Consider the following 24,404-nt stretch of genomic DNA (forward strand, 5'->3'; position numbering starts at 1 on the left):
TATTTCACAAACAAAAGAATACAGGACATTTTTCATCTCGAAAAGATTTGCAGAAACTGAAAAGAAAACTGTCAAAATTTGGCTTTAATAAAACTAGAATTTTTCTGTTTTTCTAAATAAATTTGTCGAAAATGAAACGTTTCGCATGGAAAAAAAAAAAATCAGAATCACTAAAGTTGCTAAAAAATATGGTCATGAGGAAAATTACTTATGACGTCATAAAATATGTAGCTGTACTAAAAAAAAAAGTCGTCATCATCACTATCAACTTTCGCGAGTAGCTTTGTTTACCTTTTATTTTGTTGTGGATGTCCGCGATGGATGATAATTCAAACACGGAAATAATGCGATATTATTTCGATAAATACAAAGACTTCGTGAGAAACAAACCGTTGATAGCCAGCGAACTAGAAGTCTCTTTGAAATGGGTCTCTTATTTTGCTGCGGGTCTGTGAAGTTTCCTAATAAGTTTGACTATGTAGTATGATTATGTAATTACGTCAAACTAAAAGTTTATATATAGTGAAATCTCGATATCACGATACCCTGTGGTCCACATAGAAAAAAAACATCGTTGTAGTGATGTTCACTGTTGTAATACTCAGGCCCACCTCCAACAAATGGGGGCTGACAGGGCTTTAGCCCCGAGGGTCTAGGGCTCGATTTCGTAATACCGCAAAACCTAGCTAAAACGATACTCAATACAACGATATTTTTTCAAGTCTTGTTTGTCTACATTCTAATGTTAAACTGCCGCGTCTCGATATAACGATATTCCCTCTACAACCCAGTATTTTTTTCGTGTTCCACGGAGCATCGTTATATCGAGGCTGTATTTCAATCTTTTAAACTTTTAATTCAGTTTAAAATAAAGATATGGAGCCCCTCTAAAGTATTTTGTTTCTGATAAAGGTTCCATGAGAAACAAACAGTAACTCAGTGAATTAGAAACCTCATTGAAATGGGTCTCGTATTTTGTTGGGGATCTGTGCAATTTTCTAATAAGTGTGACTATGTAGTAAGTTACAGATTACATCAAACTAAAAGTTGAAATAAGATTGTAATGGGCTGGACAAATTGTGAAAAAATCTAGGCGCTAAAAAATTTTCATCATCTGATCAGCCCCAGTTCAATGTGAAATGGTGGCAGCAAAACTTATTCAAAACATTAATGCCTCTGCAACATTAATTCCATTTTTTGACTAAAGGGGATGTACATACATAAAGTGTGTGTTTCTCTTTCAACAAATTTAAAAGAAAATCCGATTGCAATTAGAGATAAAATCAGTGTTGCCATTCACCCAAGTTTTAGATTGGCAAAAATTAGAAATGATGTTTAGTATTATTTCACATGTATAACCTAAAGATGTAAAATTTTAAAATATATTCAAAATTAAATACAGTAGAATCTCACTTATCTGACATAAACAGGCCGGCAGACCATCGGATAAGCGAAAATGTTTCATAATAGGGAAGTGTTAAGAAAAAGCGTATTAAACGTCAAACTATGTTATTATTTTGCACATTACAGGGAACAGCTGCTGTATGGTCTGCCACTTTTTGACTATTTTTTCCAGCACTAAACATGTCTGATGGCCAGACAAAAAGGTGCCAAGGCCGTCAGACACTACTGACGTAAAAAAAAATCATTAGTGTACAAAACATAATAATAGAAACCACCAAGCATAAATAGAGTTCCCAACTTCAAGGCGCGAATGCGAGTTGATTTCCCCTTTAAAAAGTCTCGCCATAGAGAGCAACAGACGTACAAACATTACAAATGTAATTCAAAAATAACATCTTTCACTTCACTTCTGAAATATTGATGGCGGCTCTGAAAAATCAAACACAATACTACATACGCACTCAGACTATTAGGTATACACTTCCAGCACAACTCGCTAGGTAGCAAATCGCCCATAGATGGTGATATAGACCCGAGTTGTGCTCGGTGTGAAAGAAAGAAAGAAAGCAAGCAAGCATAATAATAGCAAAAACATCATTTTCTAGATGAAATGTGTAAAAAATAGAACCCAGACTTTTTTTTAAATTGGACGGATAAACGGATCAGTCTATAAGGAATTCGGAGCATGAAAGTTTCTCAAGGTTCCTTTTAAATAATAAATTGATAAGATAGAAAGGGGGGGCAGGCCAATCGATAAATAAGTAATAAATATACTGAAATAATAAAACGGTACGATGCAACCTGATCAGTATATTATAATCCAAGTGACATGAACAACAGGAGAAGGGAGTTGGCGACTTATCGCTGGAAAAAGTCGCCAAAGTCATATACTGCAGCTGCTCCCATTATGGACCTAATAATCATGGTTTTACAACAAAACAACAGAAAAAAATTAGCAAAAAAAAAAAAATTGCAGTTACAGAATATTTTGAAATTAAATACAATAAAGTTCCGTCCTGTGATGATTTCAAGAAATTTTTGTTCGTAATCTGCTTTCCTGACGATTGCCATTTCTTCTCAGCCAAGTCTTGTCATCTTTGTAGCATCATCATTATGTTAATTCCTGTAACTTCTTGTTGCTCAATGTAATTAATTGCAGTTTTTAGAGCCTTAACTCTGTTATGTGAAATTCTGAGAGGCTCAACAGAGTTGGTGCTTGATCTCCAATTTTGATATCAATGCAATTAACAAAAGCGACAATTTTTTTCATCAGTTATTTCATTTTTATCATTATCCTTCATCCCTCTTTTGATTTCTTGCAGAGATGCATCCTCGTATTCAGGATATGTTGCACTAGTGGTAGAATGGTTTCTTCGGTTTCATCTGTGCTTCCGTTTTCATACTTTCATCATCACCCAGCAGTTTCTTCCATTATTTCTCAATTGCTGGAGCTTTTACGTCAGCCCAGGCAACATCTTCTATAGCACGAAGCTTTGACGTCACTGAAGTCGTACATTTCACCAGCAGCCATTGAATATAGTATTGAATAATAGTCCAACATATGTGAAATCTTTAGTAATGTTTTTTTTTTGCAGTATATCCAATGACTATAGGTGAATTGTGGACGAGTGTCATCACGAGCTTTGCGTGGAGGCTTTCTGCTATACAAGGTATTGGCCCATGGGTGGCCACTGTACGGCCGGAGTAACTGATAAGCTGCCGTGAGTCGTTAGAAACAGAAAATAGGCTACGCTCACCCTCGCAACTTGTAGTTCTTGTTGCTGATTGGTCCTTTTTTATTGCAGTTGCACGTCTGATAATACAGAATGTCGGATAAGCGAAAATTGGCTAAACGAGACTCTTCTGTAACATATAACAAAAAACCAGACATGATGGCCATTTCTTTTAGGTCAGATCTGGAATTAACACCCAAAAATTGATTAAGAACAGCTGAATTTTAGAAAAACTTTGTTAACGTGAACCCTTGGAAATCCAATGGTGGAAAAACCTCGTAGAGTAGTGTTATTCTTCATTTTCATAAAATGACTGAAATGTGTGTTATATTATTAATAAATACTTATTATGCAAATGAACTTATTGCTGCACATCATAGTGCACACAGATTTAAATATATTATTTTGTTTTAATGATTTTTTGCTCATTTAATTTATTTTATAGGACGGCTCAGTAGGTCTCCGGTACTCAGTGAACTAGTTCACGCAGCTTCAAATTTACTAACGCTGGTGAATGATTCAATTTTGAGAAAAGCTTCGAAAATACCTGTTCATCTGGTGATATACTTATTTCGACATTTTGTTTGCTTTTATTAGCAAAAATTGCATGAATGATTTTTACATTGTGCTCCTAAGACCTTTTTTTTGTGTGTGTGTTTATCATTGTTTCCCAAAGTGGGCAATATCACCCCGTGGTGGGCAATGGAATGGTTTCGGGGGGCGATAGAAGATACTGGTTTAACATAGGATCTTATAGGTTCGCTTGAGTAGGAGGGGGCGATGAGAGAAAATAATTTCAGAAGATAGTGGTGAGGGAACGAAAAGTTTGATAAACTAATGCATGCATGCAATCCATGGCCTGTGGACCAAATGTGGCCCTCAGAGCCATTTGATATGGCCCACAATCCCAAACCAAATTTTGTAAAAATGAACTAAGCAGCACATTCTCAGAACACTTAAGTGACCCACGTCCCATTTTACAGATCATTAAAGTTACCTGGGGCACATTTAAAGATCACTCAAGTACTTGGGACACTTTCCAGATCAACTTAAGTGGCCCGCAGAACATTCTCGCCTCAATTAAGTAGTCCCCAATACGTGTACATTTCTCATTCAAGTGAGCTGGGGCATTTACAGATAATTTGTGGCCCATGTTTGCAGATCATTTATGGTATCTGTGGCACATTTAAAGATCACTCAAGTGACCTGGGGTGCTGTTCCAGATCACTTAAGTGACCTGCGGCACAGTTCCAGATCACTCAATCAACCTTTGACACAGTTCCAAAAGTTTTTCCAATGAAGTAAATTCCAGTTTACTTGCTGTACATACACCTCATGCACATTCCTCTGCAGAATTTATATTGAATTGTACATGCCAGAATGTGTATTCCTATACATATTTATCTTGTGTTTTGCCTTTTTCGTGTTTTGCTGGTGCTTCCATCTGTCTTCTATATTTTTAAGGAGAGACAGTAAATAACCAGAAATCGCCAATGAAAAAGGCAAATACATAGAAGAATACAAAATTCCCTTTTCATTTCAGCGCATTATAAGTGTCGCCTTCAGTGGAAAAATATGACCTCTCTATCACGCTGATCCCACTTTTGTTGGCTACCAAATCTTAAACCTTGGTTACTCAGCGGAGGGGAAAAATGTTTGTGCACATGAAACATCATGGCCAGAATGAAGCTGAGGGATTTCGTTAGCCTAATACAGTCTTCTGATTTTTTGCTTGCTTGCGAGATAGAGCTATTGGGTTGGTTCATTTGAATTTTTTAAAAATTCTTGCTCATAATGAACCTAAGCTGCGATCTGCTAACTAAATGCTGCGATCAATTATGTTGATTTATTATCATTGCTAATATATTTTTCAAACCACGAATATATGTGATTTCATAGAAGTCTAAATCCATCGTGTACTTTATTTTGTGAAAAACTCTCACTTTGTGAAATTTGAATCTGTAGGCCTCTTGCCAGCATGGTCGATTTCTCATAAATTCTTGATTCTTAACCCAACGAGGGTGCTCATTTAATCTTGTTTTTATGGGTCATCCTTACTGTCTTCTGTAACGCAGAGGGCAATCACCGAATGGAATGTAATAAGCATCCCTATTATTTATTCTGTAGTATATCATCTTTGAAGGAAGCTTGAAACATAAGTTTTTAGTCGGCATGTTCACGGTTGTTAAGTTAATTTTTTTGAGAATTGGTTTGATCTTCAGTGAGAGACTTGTGAGGACACGGTCAAAGCCAACCTCAACAATGTGGAGTGAGTTGGTTTTCGAACCTGCTTGTGAATGGTCGTGATGGTTGTTGTCAGAAGAATGTTTTTCCTAGTCTTTTATTGTAGTGTTTACTTCTGCTGCATACATCTATAAATTGAATATATTTTATACAAGATGTCGTTGCTCCTTTCATCACGCTTCTAAAATTGGTGACCCAGATGTGATTTCTCGAGAGTCTAATAATTTTTCCCTATACCATGCAACCAATGAATTATATATTTTTTATCTATTGCCAATCTTATAATGGATTGAGAACCAACTAATGTTGTTAATTGGGTTGAGATCAAACCACATCAATTCTGGCTTTCAAACCCATTCGCGTGGTTCCTGCAACTCGAGTCATAATTCGCTCTTGCTGGAGTGACAACAGAGATAACAGTTTCATCACGTTGTAGCAGCATTGGAACCAGAGGAATTGGCCGTGATTGACAACATTCTTGCTGGTCCTCCCACTGTGACACCATGCACAGCTCTGTAAATATCACTTGTGCTCTCACTATACCGAGGCACAGCATCTCAAGGAGGACTTGATTTCCAGCATGTAGGTGGGTGATAAGAAGCCGTCCTGGCTGCTTCTCAAAATGTGTCTACATTTTGATGCTCACATCCTAGAAGCTAACAAATTTATTATTGAGTACCTGAAATTTATCTGTGCTGCTATTACGCAAAGAAGATTCCAGACTTCTCAGCCAGACAAGTTTCAGTTGTTTGCTGCAAACAGAACTGCCATCAATACCCTCGGTGAGCGACTGTTAAAGCTAGACCTAGTACTTGGGCGTGCATTTCATTGGTTGTTCATCGTTGCATTCCCCCATCCTCCACAAAATATATGAAATTAGGGCAAAGGGAGGTCCCAAACACTTTTGGTGCCCCAAAATTGTTGAGACACACCTGGCCCAACAGATTATTATTTTTGCTCCAGACCCCGCATCTGGTAAGGGCAGACCTGCATGATACACCCCTGTTCCCTCAGCATCCTACAAATGAAGAAAAAACTAACTTTTATATATTCAGATTTGTATTTGTTTAAAATTATTTATTATACTTGTTCTCATCTCTATTGAAATTATTTTCATTGCAACAGGATAAGAAAGTTGAGCAGCTTCTCACTTCTTTGTCAGTTATAGAATATTGTGAAGTATTTTGTGAAGTAGCGGCTCACAGATTCGGCGGTTCAAGAGTCAAGTGGATTGTGATTATCGTTATTCAGTTAATCAAGTGAGAATCTTTATTCATTTTTCATTTCATTGGCAAAAAGTAACGTTTTGTACTTTTTTTTCCTAAAAGTTTTAAATTATATACATTCTTGCAGTAGTTATGTGGCATAATTTTGTATTTATTTCAGAGCAGCGATTAAACTTGTGCTTCTGTTGAAATATAAACAAGGTCTGCATTTGTATCCTCCAGTGCCACCTCTGAACCGAAATACAGATATTCCACAGCCTACTTCACAGTCGAATGATTTGGCACTTCCTTCAAACAGCCAATCAAATGTTGAAGTTACATTCATGTTGAAAAGATCAGGGAGAGTCATTCGTACTCTTGATTCTGGTGAGCGGTATATTTTAACATGCTACTTCGTGCTGTGAAAATTTTTTTTTGGATCAAATTAAATGTGGAAAAATTATTCACCGGTTTTATCTCCTCTTGAAATTTTTTTTTCGAAGTGAAACTTTTATAGCGACATAACTGTGAAATAACGACATAAGAGTGAATTTCTGAGGGAAACAAAATTTATTATGAAAACTGAAATGCTTTCTTTTTCCTCAAAACCCAACTTTCTTTCTCACCTAACTCAGTAATTCCCAATGTGGGCGTTAACATCCCCTGGGGGACGATGGAATGTTCCAGGGGATGGTTGAAGCTACAGGTATAACGTAGGATCCTATGGGTTAGATTGCATTGGGGGGGGGGGGGGCGATGGGAGAAAAACATTTTCTTAAGAAGGGGCAAAATGGGACAAAAAGGTTTTGAAAGGGAAACTATGCTCTAACTGATTGAAGGTTCAAGAAGCAGATGGGTGCTGGTGGGGGATGTCAATAGAGGTCAGCCGTGTAAGAAAATAAAGCTGGGGGGTTAGTTTGGATGGTTTGCATCAGACAAAGATGATTTATTACGTTTTCCTACCCCAGTGACGTTGCATTGCTCCCCCAAGTTTTGTGATGCGACAGTTCCAGCTACAATTGGCTGTGTTGTCGTAACACAATTTCTTTTATTTTGAATAAATTTTTATTCAATTACATTGTTGTCGGTTTTTCATCATGCGTGCAAGCTGTTTTTAATGAATTTTTAAACTTTATTTGGCATATTTATGATGATTACAAATTTTCTAAAATTTGCGAATGTAGTCATGTCAAACCTAAAAGTTTCACTTCTACTTCTATCGCGAGAGATTCTTATGCAGATTTTTTTCATGTGCAGCATGATATACTTCACTGTTAACCCTCCGTTGGGTGCAACCGGCCCGACAGGCACAGTTCGGACATTTTTGTTCCCACTTTCACTCATAGTAAATTTTCTTTCAATGTTTTGTGAACAATAAATGCATTCTTTTTTGTAACAATTTTTTTTATCTAAACATCCCCACGGAAGTCATTGATTACTTTTAGAATACTAAAATTAAAATTACTTGGTATGAATTTTCAGAACATGCTAAAAGATCGAACGGTTGTGATGCCAACTGATGGAGGAGACGCGGAAAAGCATCAGGCCATGGGCTGTCCTCAAGGCTCATGCAGCGGTCCGCTACTATGGTCTATCGTGCTTGACTCACTGCTGAAAAAGAATTAGGGACCGGATGTCTATGTCCAAGCTTTCGCCGATGATCTGGTGTTTGTGATCTCGGCGAGAACTCCCAACGACATTGGCAGCACTGCGGATGCCGCGTTTGACGAACTGTCAAAATGGCTAGACGATAATCGTCTCAGCATGGAGGTGACTAAAACTAAATTACTATGGCCACACCCCAAGAAAAAAACGTCCCTGCATAAGAATCAATGGTGTTCGACTGCAAATATCTAAATGCATGAAATATCTTGGAGTGCATATTGACCATCAGTTCAAATTCACGACGCATGTGGCGAAACAAATTGATAAGGCTCAAGACACCATGCAAAAATTGAGACGCATAGCAGGTCCAAAGTGGGGTATACGCCAAAAATTTAGGAACATTTTGTACAGATCGGTTGTACAACGGCAGATTTCATACGCAAGCGCCATCTGGTATAAAAACCCGACACAGAGACTCCGTAAATTACTAGATGTTGCCCAACGCCCGTTCTTATTGTATGTAACTGGTGCATACAGAACTACGGCCAATGATGTTCTGTATACTGCTACGGGAAACCCTCCGCTCAGCCTATATGTTGAATATGACGCTCGTCGATCTACAATCCTGCATTTGGGTAAGGAGGTCTGGATGGACGGAATTCTTATAACACCTGATGCCTACGAAGGGAACAATAGGAGTTGGCTTCATCATCCCAGTGTGGACTTGTTCCAGAATCAAGTTCCGCTGCCTGGTACGGAACAATGCTCATCGGATGAAGCTATTAGTATATTCACGGACGGCTCAAAAACAGAGACATCCACTGCCTGTGCATACGTAGTTATGAATGCAGAAGGATCTGTTGAAGAGGCTTGGAGTCGACGGTTGCGTCAAGGGAACAGTATCTTTCAGGCGGAGGTTCTGGCCATACTAGCTGCAGTAGAATGGGCGATTAAGCAAAATCAGCAGACGACGATATATACTGACAGCGCGTCTAGTATTAATGCGATTCGTGATCAGCGCACTCCACATGAAAATACTCGGCGAATACGCAAGCATTTATACGACCATCCGTCTATCAGTATCAAATGGGTCAAAGGCCATGCAGGAATAGCGGGGAATGAAATTGCGGACAGATTGGCCAAAGATGCTCTTAATCTCCCAACGGAAGAACAACTCTTGCTACCACGCAGTCACATCAAACACGTGCTAAAAAGTGACCTGTTACAAAAGTGGCAACAGCTATGGGACAAGAATGCACATAAAGATGCCTATAAGATACAGAAACACGTCCGTTGGAATAGTTCCATTTGGTCTAGAGAGAAAGTGATCATGATAACTGAGCACGGCCCATTACCGACGTATCTAGAACGTTTCAAGAAGTCGGACAACGCCATGTGTGCGTGTGGTGAGATTGGATCTTTATGGCATTACCTGACATCTTGCCCATATACAAAAAAATTTCATTTTGGTGCTATTCCCGAAAACGGTCGACTGTGTTTCAAAAAAAGAGTTTTGAAGAGCCCTATGGGCCTTGCTCGGGTGCGGTGGATTATATTGTTCCTCGATAGCAACTTACATCGCATACATACTAAGAAGACTGGAAGTGCGCGTCTGAGCGGTGGGAGCGATGACGAGTTCAAACCGGCAAGAGCCCCAGCGATTGATCTTAAGAGGAAATATGATCTTCGACCACGTCGGCGTCAACAAAAGTAACCGATAAATGAAAAACAGAAGTAAGTTCACCTGCAAGGAGACGAATCAAGTCATCGATGGCAAGGACGAATTAAGTGTTATTTACTCGGCTATATAGTGAATTGTGCTGATCTCAGTTCACCCGGTGACGATTCGGGAAACGACTGGCGGCTTAGACGATGATGATCTGCGGCTAATTCACAGTGATTCGAAATTTTATATATCAAGATTATCGGCAATCATTCGATCAATTGACGATTACTGGATTCTTATGGGATGGACGGCTATACACAAGCATCTTATAATCCCGTTTATAATTTTGATTGCCCATTGGCGTTGATTGTTTAGATTTTATTTATTTGTTATATGACTTCAGAAGTTGGCGATCAATTTTTATGTAAATTATTTTATTTTGCTGCCTTCGTCTGAGGTGGTCATGTTACGTTGTTTTTAATAAAACTTTCCGGATACACCCATCCTTCGGGAACGCTTCGATATCTCTCTGAGATGGGAAGCGGGGTGTATCCGGTCTTCAAAGGTCAAAGGTATGAATTTTCAGTTGTTTTTCCTGCGTCCAAACTCATCAGTTCCAATATTGCACCCGATGGAGGGTTAACTGTAAAAGCATACTGAAGGTATTTTTTTATGTGCAAGAAACAGATGTAGTTAAACAGTTCTTACTTGGTGTAGTTAATTTAATTTTGGTTTTCATCTTCTATAATTTACACCGAAAATTTTTTATTGAAAAAATATATACACATCTGTATAGTGGCACCTGTGCATTCAAATAAAAATAACCTCATAAGTGGGATGACGAAAACAACCCCAATTTGCTGATTATGCTACCTGTAAAACTGGCATTAAAAGTAACGACAGCATACATCACAGGATGGCGGTTTCCCTCCAGTAGTATACCTGTGCAAAAACCAATCGGACAATGTTTCACCAACGACGATCACATGGATCCATTCTCTGTATTGTTTTTATAGGTCTCTTGTTCAATTTCATGTTTAATAAGTATATAAAATATGAGGGAAGTGTTTATTATTCATCGCCTCTATTCCCCTACAAAAGTAATTGCCTACATCTACTTGAAGCCGTTATTTGATTGAAAATATCTATATGCTGATTCTCATATTCATACCCAGTTGTGTATAGCAGTTTGTCCTTACAGTATATTTGTCTTTCTAACACAGCGCCACCAATAACTGGGAGAACATGGAAGCTTCCTGCGGTAAGCAACAGCAGGTCCAGGCTCAATCCACCAACTCTTTTGTACAAAGAATCACTCGTTGGTGAACTTATAAATATTTCAAGGCCAATATCTCATTGTATCCTTTCAGTTTTTGGTTTTTATAAAAATACTTATTCAAAACTGATTTTTTTTCCTTTCAGTTCATTCAGATGTTTTATTATAGTCTTATGCGTTATCTAATAGTTCTAGATGCAAGTTAAAAAAATCATCTATCGTTTTGTCTTTTCGATATTTTATGGTATAACATACGTAAAACAACTGGTAAATTTAAATAGAAACAATATCTCATTTTTGGTTATGGAGGCAGATGATACCAAGTGTCGATTTTATTTGTTTTTAACTTTTACTTATCTTTTCTCTCTCCCCCTTCTATATTATTTAACAATTTTTTATAGCATTAACAGAAAAAAATCAGTAGCATAAAAAACTTCATTTTATCAGCTATTTGGTTATTACTAGAGCCCGGATTAAATGCACAAAAAAGTGGAAAAATATGCAAATATGCATTTTAAAATGCAAAAATATGCACTTAAAAATGCAAAATGTGCACTTAAATGCAAAATGTGCACTTAAATGCAAAATGTGCACTTAAAAGCAAAATGTGCACTTAAATGCAAAATGTGCACTTAAAATACAAAATTGTGCAATTAAAAGGCCAAAATAAGCACTGAAAATTCCAAAATATGCATTAAACATCCCAGAATATGCATTAGAAATCTTGAAAAGGTCAAAGATTCCAAAATTTGTATAAAAAATGTGATAATATGCATTAAAAAAATCACCATGCAAAAAAAGAGCAGATATGTTTTTAAAATGCATCTTTTCTATTTCTTAGTGCAATCTGTATTCATTTACAAAACATTATTCCCTCATATATATATATACTGCATATGCAAACTACATATTTTTTATTCAGGCATTTTTTAATTTTCAGTTTTATGTAGTTGCCGAATAACAAAAATACCAGTAGGAAAAGAATTTTGACACAATTTCTAAAAAAATGTAACACTTTGACATATCTCTAGAAATAGCCTTACAACAAAACAATTAGTATTCGTAAAATACTTCATAAATATCTATTAGTTCACTAAATTTTCACCTGCAGGGAAAAAAATCGATGTTATGAAATATTATGAACAATATTTATTTAGAAAATTATAAAAAAAAATTGAGTGAGCTTGAATAAACCTTCAAAAATATGCACTTATACTGAAAATTCTTTGATTTTATGCATTTATATGCATTTGCATATAATCCGGGCTCTAGTTACTCTTACTTACATTCACTCTTTAATTTAAATAATAAATATATTTACTCTTGTTCAGCCGATACGCCTGTTCTTTTTTTTATCTTTCTTTCAGATCACATAAAGTGTTAGAAAATATGTGTGTCATAGAGTTGACAGCATTTTAGAACACACATTTTACTAGGGTTAAGCTACTGCCTTCTTCCCCCTGTCTCAGCTTCCTAATGGTGTCTGTTCAAATGTCATTTTTTTCTCTATTTTTATTTTCTTTTGAATATTGTATAAAATTTGTAATTTAATTGTAAATGTTATATCTTGTACAATTTTATTTTTAATGACTGGGGGACAAATAAATTATGTTATGTATTAAAAAAATGTAACCAATCTCCAATGCTTTTAAACTGTAATAGTAAACTAATTTCTTTTTATTAACATTTTATTCATAATTGTTTCAATAGAGGTGTTTAAGAAAGATTTGTCAACTTGATTTAGATCCTGTTTATACAGTTGGAGCACTTAATTTCATCATTTGCAAGAACTAATATTCGGTGTGCTATACAGAAATTATTTAATGATTAATTTTGTAATTATAAAAAAAAATTTCTACTTATTAATTAAGTAGAGATGAAGGGGCCAGAGAGTCAATCCTCGCATATACCTGCATCCCTGTGTCTGGCAAGTGTTGTTTGTTCTACTTTCTTCTTCATGGGATCCGCTAGAACAGAGTTTGACAAACCCTAGGCATCATGTCGCCATGGGGGGACAAAAATATTGATATTGGTGCCTAAAATTTTCCAAGTGTGATTACTAGCTTGGGCAAAAGAAATATGTTTGGCTCCTAAAGTATTTGGTTGGCAGTTAGCGTCTAGATTTTTCTGGATTTTGTCAAGCCCTGCACTAGATGCAGATGGACTTTCTGTATCGTAAATGCCATTGTCGATGGAAAATAAATATTTTGTAAAAATTTGTATTTTTTAAAGATAAAAGATTGTGTATAGAACGAGAGTAGTAGAGTCAACATTTTTTCCCTAAAAAATTATGTTTAACTACCTCCTTCATTTCCTAAGAATTAATGATTGGCGATAGGCATTTGCATCTGGGGATTATGTGTCACTGTGGATTCAGAGTTGACACTTTTTCTTGAAGTATAGAAATTTGCATGCACAGATTACACGCAGAGAACTACGCTATATATATATTTGAAATATATATCCCTTGACTATTTTTTCGAACAGTGGCCTCGATGAGTATTTTCGGAAGCTCCTCATGGAAACCTTGGTTTATTGCATTAACCATGGACATTGCAAGGTACTTATAGAAATTTACATACTTTCTTTTTGTGAAAAATTAATGTTGGTTGAGAGGTGAGCTGTATCATTTTTTGCATGCTCAATTGAAGTGTATTAATTATACAGTCAATGCCACTTATTAGAATCACGGATAATGTTATCATTTGGGAGGTATTGCTATCACTTTTGCAGAGAGTGAAACAAACTAATATCATAACGTGGGGGGGGGGGACTTTTTTTATAGTTATTGGGACTTAATATTATATGGACGAATAATATTATCTTTTTTCTTGTCGAAAGGTTTTTTGCTCATTCTGAAATTAAAAATTAAAGTTTAACCAAACGTTTTCCCCTTTAAATTATCATTATCTGACCGCAAGGTTATTTAAGAAGCTAGAAGGTGTTATTCTCTCTTTCCCCCCCCCCCCCCATTGACAAACATGGAGGGATATATTGTATAGATGGAATCATGGAGGCCTTACATTCTGGAGCAGGACTCTTAAGCTAGGATCTTTGATAGCTCCCCAAGCGAGACTTCTCACGGGCTTTCTCAAGGGATCTATGGCATGTTGTACGTTTTAAAAAAATGTTGTAATTTGTGATTTACATTAGACAGTTCTTCATTTTAATGCCTCATAGTAGCTGAATTACAAAAATGCAGGATTTGATCTCAAAGAGAAAAAGGTCCGTTTTAGAATAGAATTTTTAAAAAATGGAATGATTGAACATTTTGCAACCAATTATGGGAGAAAGAAAAACAGCGTTGTCCTGTTTTACCAATTTACCCTTTTTCCATATGTCCTGATCGACCAAACAGGATGAATGGTCAATAAACTTTTAAAAGGGACTTATGTGGAAAAAAACTGAGTTTCTGATAACACTAACCAAAAGATTTTTTATAGAAATTATTTTGTTAGTGTTATCAGAAATTCAGAGTCCCAATGTGATCACATTGAATGATATGGACTGTATTTGGCAACCACAGTTTGGCCACAACTGGTGTGTATTGTACAAAATTTTCCGATAAGAAAAGGAAATTTTCGTACAATATACACTAGTTATGACCACAGGGTGGTTCTGAAGTCACTTTGTAGCTCAAGAGTTCAAGAACATCTGATTGTTATCACCTTTCTACTCTCTGAAATTTCATGTTGATCTGTTTATTGCATTTTATAAAACAGTCGAGTCACTCTCAATATATAACATATTTATATTGTCAGAATTGTGTTTGTTTCGCGTACTTGCTGGTGCTGCTATCTGTCTCCCATATTTTGAAGGCCTTTTACTCTCTTATCTGGTTACGTGCTAGTCTTGCCCATCCAATAATCCAACATTTTTTCTTTGAGTGTAGGGGAAGAAAACGTCACTGCATGTCTGAGTTTATGGTATTTAAATGTAATTTTCCAGCTAACTTTCAGTAATCTGACATAAAAGTTTCTTAGCATAGAGCATGCCGACCTCCAATATGATACTGTCATAACACGAAAATTCAAGCAGTTACCATATGTACTTTGAAATGTGGGGGACAGATGGCAGCACCAGCAAGTACATGAAACACAATTCTGACAGTATAAATATGTTAGGGTCACACATATACTGAGATTACACATTCCTGCATGCACCAATTTGTTAGAAATTGTTTAGAGGATTGTGTACAAAGTGCATGCACAGTTAAGTAGTAGCAGGAATCCGGCATACCCTGGTCTGATATGTGCCGTAATAGCAAGAATCTACCGTATAATGCCCACAGCTTCCCAATTTTACCTTACGGTAATGTAAAATACACTGAATGTATTTAATCTAAAAGAATTTTTAATGTCAGGCTCATATTGGAATTGATGCTTGAAGATGAAAACAGTTGAATCCTGTTTTAACGAATACTGTTGTAACGAAAAAATCTCACTTTTTTAATTTCCAGCTAGGTTTACACAGTAAAAACCTGGAATTCCTTTATTAAGAAATTTTGCAATAATGAAGTGATTTCTCTGGTTTCTTGGAGCTCGTTATAACAAGATTCGACTGTATTTCAATCCCATTAAAAAATGTAGCTTGTCATGGGACCTCTAACAAATATAGCATAGTATAATTTGTTTTCTAAATAAGAAGTAGTTCAATTTGTCTTTTTATCTACTGCTACTTTGAAATTGCATTTATCAGTCTCTCCAATGATTCTGTCATCTCCAGACGTGGTAGCCCAGGTCTATAAGATGCTCGCCTAAAGTACGGAAGGATGTTTAGAGGTGTCGCGAGTTCAATACCCCGTTCGTCCTTGCCACTCGAGGAAAATAAAATTAAAAATAATAATAATTATAGATATTTTTGAATAATAAAAATAAATCAGGAACTTTGATGAATAAATAAGAAAATAGGCTTACAGAGCTCGGCCATAGAAATTATATACCAAAAAGAGCGAGTCAAAAAAGGTTGAGAACTGCTTATATAGATCATTAGGTCATTGAAAATTTCTTTACTGCTTACTGTGTAATATTTAAAAATTTGTTTATCTGAATGCATTTGTGCCGGTCGAAATCTATGTATCTATGCCAGAAGCACAAATGCGCAAATTTTCACTTTTTGGGTTTATCAGCTGGTTGGATCCCTTATTTTGATGTCTAAGTTTTGTCAGAAACGCGAATGTTTAGACTTTATTGAAACACATGTTACAAAACATTTTAAGGAAATGGCACTCATAGAGTAACATGGGTAGAGTAAACATTCAAATGTCATTTCCCATATTTTGGAAATTTGCACAATCATGCTTCTGGCATGTGGGGGAGTGCACGATATATAAAATTGATTTTCTCTATATGTGTGCATATATTCTCTATACAAATCTACAATTTTAGACTGATCTTCACCAAATTTTGCATATACAAAATGGGGCCGACTTGAACAATATGCTACTTTAAAAGTTTGTTGAAACTGGGCAAAAAACTAACGGGTTATAGTTTGTGTTCCTCAGCAATGCCTTTTGGAATGTTTACTTTGGTTACCCTGGTTCCCAAGCAATGTGTTTCAGGCTTTCAGGCATTGTTATCCCTTTGTAATGGTTTTTTACACATTTAATGCTCCCAGTATATGGAGAAAACCCGATCAGCTATGGGTATTTTTGCTTAATAACCTATAACTCGCATTTCTTCTTCATAAGCACTTGTAATTGGTTCTAAGGCAAATTTTTGATACATTTTACAAATCTTGTGGAAACAGACTTATTTACTAAGACTATATACTGTACTAGACCTCGCTTTGTTTTCCTTATCAAATAATTAATTCACCACTAAAATTAGATTTTTTTTGAAGGCATTAGGAAGATAATGTTTAATAATAGCTGAAAGGACTAAATGTTTCTAAATGAATGCATGGGTCAGGAACGGAAGATGAGTTCACTTTTGTAAGAGTGCTGTCTGATACAACCCAAATGCTTACTAAATCTGCCTGATTGGGGATTTTTCAAGATTTAAAAAGATTTTAATCTCACCTATGGACTGTCCTTTGATCAATAGACTCATCCATACTTTCGGTGAAAATTTTGCAAAATATACTTATCTCCACCATGAGGGAATGATTGCTTGCATCAGAGCAGTGTTAGCTAGATTTTTTTTTGTTTTGTTTCTATAGAATTTCTGCATTAGCTTCTCATCGGATGTAAAAATATGAGTGCAGCGTCTTACCTATGTAGACATGTATGCAAAAGGTGATATCATTTCATATTTTCTAATGTTTAATTTGTATTTTCTTAATTTAAGCCTGAACCTGTTGAGGTGCAATGACAGATTTTCTCATGTGGAAAGGTTAGAGATAAGCAGACGTGCCTTGATCTTATTAATGTACATAATAAGATCACCATTTTACGACCAATATTCAAGGTAAGTGATTTTTCAATCAATTATGAATTCTATATGTAATAATTCACTGGGAATGAGGGGACATATGATCTCGCACGGTCTGCTACACTTCTTAATGTTATAGAAAATATGAAAGTCGCGAAATCTCACTATAAATGTGTTTATCGACACAAATCAATCCATCAGCACACATAATATGTCAGTTCCTAAAATGCCAGGCCGGTGAAGAAATTCTTCCCTTCGATTCCGGTGAGAATGAAATGTTACCATTTCTCCACAAATTTCCACTTGACCTAATTTATTACTGGGGGTGGGAATTTTCAAAGTTATCTCGCCAGAATGAAACTTGCCAGTGATTCCCTGCGTACATGTGGAAACGAAGATCCTACACATCTTCTTCTGTCATGCGAAAATTTGACGAAGGAGAGGATTCATTTCAGAAAAGAACTTAAGAAACTGTCTATTTGTTGGCCGCCTGCATTGTCCGATTTGGTCAGATCAAAGGAAGTCCTTCACATTCTAAAAATATATGTACAAAATATCTTTGTGAAAAAATAATTGGTTTCTATTTTAATTTTTGTATATACAGTGTGTACTAGTGTACATTCTCATTTTCTTTGCAAGTGCTGTTTTTGATTTTCAATAATTAATCAAATTTTCATCTAATTACTAATTCCTTTTTCTTTTACTTTCATTTTTAATTTTATCTTTTCTCACTATTTTCATATATATATATTTATGTGTGGTCGCATATTTTCTATTCATGTATGTATTGTAATATATATATATTATTATTATTTTTTTAATATTTGCATTGATACCACATAGCATCCACTGGTGCTATATTGCGCTTTCGAATTGCATCCGTATGTTGTTATTGTACATACTAATCTGATTTATCCTTTCCCTTTGTATTACGCTGTATTGCAATTTTTGAGTTTCTTGAATCGTATATGTTTGTTGTTGTTAGTTACGTTTGTAAGCCTCGTGGCATACTCTGTGGAACATGAGGAGTTGCTTCTGAAGGACCCAAATAATAAAAAAATAATATATGTAGTAATTTTTCCAATTGATTTTAATCAGTTTTGCTTCTTATTAAAAAATAAAATCTCAACTAAAAAAAAAGTGTTGATATCCTAATGTGTTTAGCCATTCAATGTGTTTTGCTTTTAGAGCTGGAATCATACATCCCTTTTGTGAAACACATGGAGACTTTTTTTGATATCTTGAGGAGGTCTTTCAACTTTTTTGAATTTATTAAGAAAAGGAACGAAAAAATTAGCACCATTCTAAAATCTGCAAGGAGTGATAAACTTAATCAATCACTTAGGTGTGGCTGCTTCCCAAAAATTGTAGTTTTTTTTAATAGTATTTTTGTAAAATTTTGATTTTGCTTACTTTTTCAGAGCGAAAATATTGAGTCTTCTTTCTTCATTGTCTGGAACTCGTGGCATTGGCTTCATTGTTCGTAAGTACATACATATGCTTATTCAAATTTTGATTAGCATGAGAAATTTCAACCCATTGTTCCCTACTTTATTGTAAGTTGTTTCATTCTGCTCTTATTTCTATGATGAGATATCTGTGTTATCCCCCCCCCCCTTTTTAAAAAGCGGTTGTAGTTCTAGGTTTATAAAGGACCTAGAATTACTTATTTGTTGTCATATTAGTATTAGTTAATCTATCTATCTATCTCTCTCTCTCACTCACTCACTCACACATTGGAGAAAGGGGCACAAAAATTTTCTTCCCGAGAAATTTGGAATTACCACCTTTCAAAAAACATTAAAATTGACAGAAATGGGTTAAAATACTATATATATAAAACATATTTTCTTTTGATATTTTAATTTTTTCACAAATATAAAAAATTAATTTTGGTAAGCTTCAGGGGGAAGCACGAGCTCCCATGCCCCCTTCTGCATACACATGTACTTGCCTTTCTGTGCATATGTTTGTGATTGTATTAGGAGAGATTAACGATAGCCAAAAGCAATATTACCTCAAATAATATATCTATGATGCATAACCAGGTGGTATAACTGTATAGTTTGGTATCTGTAATGATATTAAACTCTTGTCCCGATGCACTTTTCAAAGTGTTCAAATATTCTATCTTGCACAATAACTGCCGTATAGCTGTATAGGGGGAAACTTATTGAAAATTGTACTGTCATAACTTTTGAGCCTATTAAATAAACAAAAAAAATGATGACTACTAACGATCCAAATGCTGCCCTTCTGAAAATGCCGCCCTCAGGCAGTTGTCTCATTATTGGGACCAGCCCTGGTCACGAACTGTCATGAATGGTCAACTTGACATGTAATGGTCAAGAACTATCGTCATCTATGCATTTACATACTAAAGAAACATACTAAAGAAAGAAGCACACCATTTCAGGGCACAGTGCTTTATTTTACACTTTAAAAGAATGTTCACTTCATTAGGGGCTTCAGGTGTTTAGAGAGTGCTGGTTATTTAAAAAAGACTCCACAAACAGCAGGCAGACCTTCAACATGATACATAAACAAATACATAAAATTTAGGCATTTGCTGCTTTCACCTCAAATATGAAAGTCAGATCGCAACACTTCCTGATCATGGGAAAAGAAACATGTAACTCTGTTTCTAGAATGGAAAGGCAGGTACATCCAGCTAGGTAAGGGATCCCAGAACATCAATCCACCCAGGGACCATAGTGCTGTTAACTCATTTTTGACTGCTGCTCCAATTCATGATCAAAAAAATTCGCACTATTTTATTTAAAAATGACAACTGGTTACTTAAACAACATATTTGAAAAGTTGGATATTAATTTAGCATGTTTTTCTTTGTAATTAATGTAAACTTCCAATTAATTAACTCATGTATCATACAGCAAGAAAAATTTAAAAAAACAAAAAATTTTCTATTTTTAAAAAGTTTATTTCTGTTCATGGTCATAGGGGAAAAAAATTGCAGATTGAAAATCAGGATAAAATTTCTAAAAATTTCATTTTTTAAAAGTCATAAAAATTTAATTTCTTTGTAAACAAATTTTAAAAATATTCACTCTCATTAGACCTTTGAATTTCCAAAAATGTTAATTTTGTACAAAAATTTGTATGAAAATTGGAAAAATTTTTTTAAACAAAGCATTGCGAAAATGCAACATCAGTCAAAAAGGTAAAGACAGCCTTGCACTACCTGCATTCAGCAAAATGTTTGACCTTGTGAAGCATCTTGTTTTTGCATAGGAATTACAAAACTGTGTGTTGTGCTCTTTTGCACACATTGTCCCTCTCTGATGTTTTTCCAATGTTTACCTCTAGTCTGCACACGTTCGTCTCCGACTGACTACTTTCTGCGCAGTACAAATACCAAACCACACAGCTCTTCACCTCTTAGTTACTTTGTCAGATGTATGGGGTTTTTGTCAGCCTTGTCTGTGTTTCGTTTTAAGAACCCATATGTAATGGAGTGATTTCTCTTATTGACAACAAGCCTTTCTTTCATGAGCATGCATTGTCTTGTTGTAAACCTACGGAGAAATTATTTCATATAAACCATTTTTTTTCTTCAGGTCCGATCCTGGATTATCTTCCGGAATGGCAGAGGATGTATTCCTACATGTGGGCTGTTTGATTTCCAAGACCGTGAAATTTATTGGACCTACATTGATCTGGAATGAAAACCTTACTCTTTTGGACATGTTGAAAAACACAAAAGCTGAAATAATTGTTGGTTTGTTTAAAATCATTTAGTAATGATGACGAAGGAAGATTTCTTTGAATTACTAGATTTCTTTTAAGATACATCATATATGATCATATGATAAGTGTATATTATATATATAAAATTGCTTCAACAATCTTGTAAACAGAATTTTTTTTAATTGCAAATGAAATTTGTAATTTTTTGATGCTGAAGATTTTACGATTTTAATATGAATATCTCAAAACCTTGATGTAAGGATTGTTCCTCACAAGTTTGAGCCATAGGCAAAAACAAGAATTTTGGGCTTCATTTTGCTGCTCTTGAGAAATCGTTATAAAGTATAAGGAAAAAAAATTCTGAATAAATTTTTAGCCTTAAAATTTTGTGGTTGCGCAAAAATACCAGTAACCCTGTCCATTCCTCAATATTTCATTATTGAAGAATGGAATTTGTATGTGGTGGTTATGAAATGACATTTTTTCCTCTGGGATTGTAAGCTGGAAATTATGGCGATTTTCAGATAATTTTTTAGGTATTTCACATAATTGATAATAATTTCAGCTTCACTAAATGAGAACAATAGGTTTCATGTTCAGGTAATTTTTATGCCTTCAATTTACATGTATATTGCTCTAAAACACAAACACCATGTCATCAATTTTAGGCATCTATATACACATATGGGAAAATTCTCTGAGTAATATTCTCTTTCTCTCATTAAAAAGAGATTTGTTGTCTTTCCATTGTACATGAAAGCCACATACACAGTTACATTATGTCTGCATTATTTTAATGAATGCCCATCCCATAGTATAGTGTGATTGGAGGGCCAGAACTAGATGGGAAGGGTGGCAGAAAATTTTATGAAAGAACAAATATATATTAATAAATGATATAAAATCTCAAAATTTTAGGGGGCCCTCACAATAATTCTATTTATGGCCCTATGTAGTTGACCCTGTTTTATTGGTTTTTTGTACGGTGAATTGTTTATTTCGTACAAACAATTATATATTTGTTATTTTTGTGGCTAAACAGCCAAAGTAATTTCCAAACGTGCCTTTCATATTGCCCTAGTGCAGTGGCTCTCAAACTTTTAGCCCCATGGCACCTTTGTCCTAGCAATAATTCGGTCACCCTTACTCTAGCCATCATTCACCTGTGGGTTCGTTATAAGCCATCGTTTACCTGCTGCTTCCCTTGCCTCAGGCGTAATTTATTTACAGCTGTCTTGCCTTACTTAGATATTATTACCATCATATACCATTCTTTGCTTGGGAGGGATTTACTAGGTGTTCCGTTGGCTTACTTGAGTAGTAGTGAAATATGTGTTTTTGGACTGTAGAAGCTCCTATGGGAGATGTCAAATTTCCAGTAGAAGCCTCTATGCGAAAGTAGTAGTGAAATGTGACAGTAGTAGAGAAATTCAACGTCTTCCTGTAAAAGCTTCTAACGGACCAGAAACACTTCACTACTTCTTACTTGCAAGGCCATTTACTCATGGTTCCCTTGCTTTATTTATCTTACTCAGCCATCATATAACAGCGCCGTCCTTGCTTTACTTAGCCATCATTCACCATCAGTTCCCCTCACCATAGCCATTATACACCAGCGACTGTATTATCTAAGAATAAATCATAATTTACCTGCCTCTGCCTTGGCCTTAACCATCATTTATCTCTGCTCTCTTGCCCTACTGAACCATTATTTATCAGTGATTCTCTTATCTTACTCAGTCATCATTTACCTGTTACTTCTCTCGCCCTAACCATCATTCACCAGGGATCTCCAGAGCTGTCTCGAGAGGGCTCCCGTGCAAAGGCATTTTTGTAAGCCCCCCCCCCCCCCCCCCACCTGGCTATAAACGCCTGCCTATCAGTTTACACGCTTACTCTCAAAACTTTTAGCTAGATCTCATTTTTATGACTCCCCTTGGACCATGCCCGGTTGGGCCCATGCATTAAGATGGAAATGGAGGTCCCTCTATAGATAATTTACCAGTAGCACTCTTGTCCCTCCGACGGCCATATTCTTGCTATGCTCTCATGGCAGTTATACAAAATGCAGAGTAAAGTGTAAAGTCTTATTCCTTATCATTACTTTGGCACATATCAGTAATCAGTATGCTTGTCTTGGTGCTATGCCCCTCTGAGCCATGACTCAGATTTTGAGAGCCACTGCCCTAGCAATTCAGATCCTTGTGATCTTTGTGTATTATATCACTATTTATGTTATACCAGTTATTTTTTCCCCCTTCAAGAATATTATAGCATTACAATATTTCAGATTTTCTTGTATATCTACATTTTTTTATACTGGTGTTTTAAATAGCTTGTGAGTCAATATTTTCACGTGATAAATAAAATGAATTTTCATAAATTTTCTGTAGGTGTCAAATTTATCCAAATTTCTTAACCATTTTTGCAATCTATGATGTTATGTTAAGAGCCTTAAGATGGGTTCATTGTAGATTTTCGCCTATAACAAGATGGCAAATTTGTTCAATGTAGAAGATTTGTAGTGTTGATGAGAAATAATTTGACGGTGCTTCTTCAGGGGGATGGTTCAGGCTGCTGCCTCCTATAGCGGTGCAAAATGAGAGCAGGGAAAATAATAAATGCAGAGAAATGTAGAAAAAATGTTTTGTCAGGGAAATTCAACTTATGGATATATTGGATGTGTGGAATACTAGTTTGTAGTGAAAATTATGATTTTTGATGCATACGCATACAAATCTGAGTTTTCCCGGCCCACTTTTACTAATGCTGCTTGGCGAAAAGATGTCTCGAGCCGCTGCTGATGATAATCAACATACAAGGTGGTTATAATTAAACGGTCACCTCAAATCTATATCGCGCCTGTTCTAGTGAACGCATTTCGTTGAAACTTAGTTTTCCGTTATACTATGGGACGCGGGTGAAAAGAAATTGCCATAAAAGTACTTCAATTTTCGATTACCAGGTGAAAAGTGGCGCTTTTTTACTGCAGTTTTGTTTTGCCCATGGTCCATAAAACTTACGGGTTTCAACGAAATACATCTGTTACAGTTGCCATGAAGCTACTTCCTCTGTAAACAAGAGTGTTGAGCGGTAAACTACTTTACAGGGTTGAACAACTCGCTGAGTTTTATTCGTCAACAAATCAATTACAATTTTTCGCTGTGAATAAACACAAATGTCCGAAGATTA

At 35.7% G+C, this 24,404-nt stretch overlaps 1 protein-coding gene across 1 annotated transcript; it reads left to right on the plus strand.

Annotated features, from left to right (window-relative positions):
* The first annotated feature begins 281 nt into the window (after nt 1-281).
* Nucleotides 282-23,592, plus strand: Pex16 (peroxisomal biogenesis factor 16). Its single transcript, XM_089247667.1, has 9 exons — nt 282-447; nt 3,583-3,695; nt 6,507-6,640; nt 6,768-6,973; nt 11,081-11,215; nt 13,621-13,693; nt 17,421-17,540; nt 18,926-18,987; nt 21,083-23,592. Exons 1-9 carry the CDS (start codon nt 309-311, stop codon nt 21,142-21,144), a joined length of 1,044 nt encoding a protein of 347 aa, XP_089103793.1. The 5' UTR covers nt 282-308; the 3' UTR covers nt 21,145-23,592.
* The last annotated feature ends 812 nt before the right edge of the window (nt 23,593-24,404 follow it).

Source organism: Pholcus phalangioides, unplaced genomic scaffold (genome assembly GCF_987345545.1).
Source record: "Pholcus phalangioides strain wild (caught in Gottingen) unplaced genomic scaffold, Ppha-v1.0 ptg000018l_1, whole genome shotgun sequence".
Classification (NCBI taxonomy): Eukaryota; Metazoa; Arthropoda; class Arachnida; order Araneae; family Pholcidae; genus Pholcus; species Pholcus phalangioides.